This window comes from Elephantulus edwardii, unplaced genomic scaffold (genome assembly GCF_000299155.1).
Source record: "Elephantulus edwardii isolate Elephantulus edwardi_28Jun2011 unplaced genomic scaffold, EleEdw1.0 scaffold00002, whole genome shotgun sequence".
Lineage (NCBI taxonomy): Eukaryota > Metazoa > Chordata > Mammalia > Macroscelidea > Macroscelididae > Elephantulus > Elephantulus edwardii.
The window spans coordinates 43,969,000-43,971,443 of record NW_006399752.1 but is presented as its reverse complement, the minus strand read 5'-3'; the positions used below and the strand labels follow the sequence as shown (position 1 = coordinate 43,971,443).

General features: G+C 56.5%; 1 protein-coding gene and 1 pseudogene across 1 annotated transcript in view; both read right to left on the bottom strand.

Annotated features, from left to right (window-relative positions):
- The window catches only part of CCDC88C (coiled-coil domain containing 88C), a 180,324-nt gene that overhangs the window by 55,513 nt on the left and 122,367 nt on the right, over positions 1 to 2,444 (bottom strand). The window contains exon 13 of the mRNA XM_006879117.1: positions 519 to 703. Coding sequence (XP_006879179.1) covers positions 519 to 703 — 185 coding nt within the window. The remainder of the gene's footprint in view (positions 1 to 518; positions 704 to 2,444) is intronic.
- LOC102855805 overlaps positions 1,515 to 2,444 on the bottom strand; it is a 2,525-nt pseudogene continuing 1,595 nt past the window's right edge.

Here is a 2,444-nt window from a genome sequence, read left to right as displayed (position 1 = left end):
CCCTGCATGTCCCTCTCCTGCACAGCCCCCCTTCCCTGCATGTCCCTCTCCTGCACAGCCCCCCACTTCCCTGCATGTTATCCTCTAGCACAGCCCCCTTTTCCTTCCATGCCCTCTGCAGTTCCCTCTACCCTGCATGTCCCTGTGCACAGTCCCCCTCTTCTCTCATGGTCCCCCTTTTTGCATAGCTCCCTTTCCCCTGCATGTACCTCTCCTGCACAGCCTTGTCCCTCCATACTCTCTGCAGTCCCCTCTTCCTTGCATGCCTCCTTACACAGTTCCCCCTCTTCCCTTCATGGTTCCCGTCCTGCACAGCCCACCTCTTCCCTTCATGCAACTCCCACCCTGCAAAGCCCCTCTTCCCTGGACGCCCCCTTTCACAGCACCCTCCTGTCTGCCTGCCTCTCTACACAGCTCGCCCCACCTGCCTGCATGGCTCCCACCTCCTGAACAGCCCTTCCACCCTGCACCCTGTCACCTTGTACAGGTACAGGCTGGGGTGGGAGCTTCAGGGTTACCTTCTTGCTCAGCTGCTGGTTCTCCTTCTCCAGCTCCCCACACCTGAGGCTGCCCTCCTCCAAGGCCAGGGACGCCTCCCGCAGCCCCTGGATGGTGCTTTGCAGGCTCTGGTTCTCCTTCTCCAGCTTCAGGATGCGGCTGGAGGCGCATTCGTTCAGCTCGAACACAAATGACTTCCTGGAGGCTGAGGCACAGTGCGATGGGGAACTGGTCAGAGATCAGAGCTGCACAAGCACACGTCATAGACCGCTGATGCCCCATTACACACAGACTGTGGCCACCCCTTCACAGGGCACAGCCATCCCGTCAAAGACACCCTGTTACACGCAGGCTGTGGCCACTCCTTCCCAGGGTACAGCCATCCCGTCACAGGCCACAGACACCCTGTTACACACAGGCTGTGGCCACTCCTTCCCAGGGCACAGCCATCCCGTCACAGGCCACAGACACCCTGTTACACACAGGCTATGGCCACTCCTTCCCAGGGTACAGCCATCCTGTCACAGGCCACAGACACCCCATCACAGGCCTTAGACATCCCATCACAGACACCCCGTTACACGCAGGCTGTGGCCACTCCTCCCTAGGGCACAGCCATAATGTCACAGGCCACAGACACCCCATCACAGGCCTTAGACATCCCGTCACAGGCTGTGGATGCCCCGTTACACACCAGCCACGGATGTCCATCACAGGTCATGGCTACCCCTTCAAAGGCCACACTCACCCCATCATAGGCCACAGCCTCCACCCATCACAGAGCAGACATGCCTGTTAAAAGGCCATGGATGCCCCATCTCAGGCCAAGCAGAGTCCCCTCATACCACACGAGTTATATTTCCTAACTCTGCCCCGTGGCCCTCACGCCAACTGGGGCAGGGTTTCCATTCTTATACGACCACTGCATCACATGTCTCAAACCCTCACCTCCCAGGTATAAGAGCAGACAAGGCACAGAGCAAAGGCAAAAAGGGGAAGACGGTGGCATACGGAGATCACCACAAGAAACAGGCACTGGAGACACGGGACTCGAGCACATGAGGACTGTCACCCAGACGTAACTCTCCACAGCCCTGAATGCTGACGTCCAGCCCCGAAACCGTGAGGAAGGAGGTTCTGATCACTGAAGCCAACAGGGGGGCTTTGTGGTTCCAGCAGCACTGTGTGACTTGACACCTGCAACGGTTCGAGACCCCCTCCGTCCTCATGGGGGTCCGTCAGGGGGCAGTCCTTGCCCAGAAAGCAAGCAGAGGATGGTGGAACCAAAAGCAATCAGACCCACTGCTGCCTGGCTCGGACTCAGAGACTCTCCACTGGGCTTCAGTCGCTACCTGACCGCGTAACTCAGTGACAGAGACCAACAGGCACGCCAGGCAGGTGGCATTTTCTATGCCAGGCCCGAGTGGTGTGCAAGGGCACGGCAGCTGACCACCACGTCGGCCGTGGGGTGAAAGCTGTGCTGCTGAGGACGTGTTGCACTCGCTGTCCCCCAGTGAGACCTTGGACACAGACCGTTCTCTGCACTAAGACTGGCGGCAAACGAGCCCCAGCTCTATACACAGCATAAAGATGCTGCCTGAGCTGAACGTGGAGGAGGAAGAGAGAAGACGGGCGAGCACACGCACCACCTGCCCTGTCTCTACCAGGTGCGTGGCTTCAGGTAAGTCCTCTGTGTATGGGGCTCTGTCCTCACTCAGTTATTTCTGCAGCACTTACAAGAAGGATCGTTTTCAAGGTTCTTCAAGTTACACTTCTGCAGAGAGCTGATGACAAGCTCACCTCCTTTTCCATCAATTTATGCCTCAGTTACGATGACATCAAAATGATTCTTTTTTCCCTTTTTTAAATTAAATTTTATTAATTTTAATGAACATTTATAGAGATTTTGGGTGTCCAATCAGTCATTGTTGCACTATTTTCTCTAC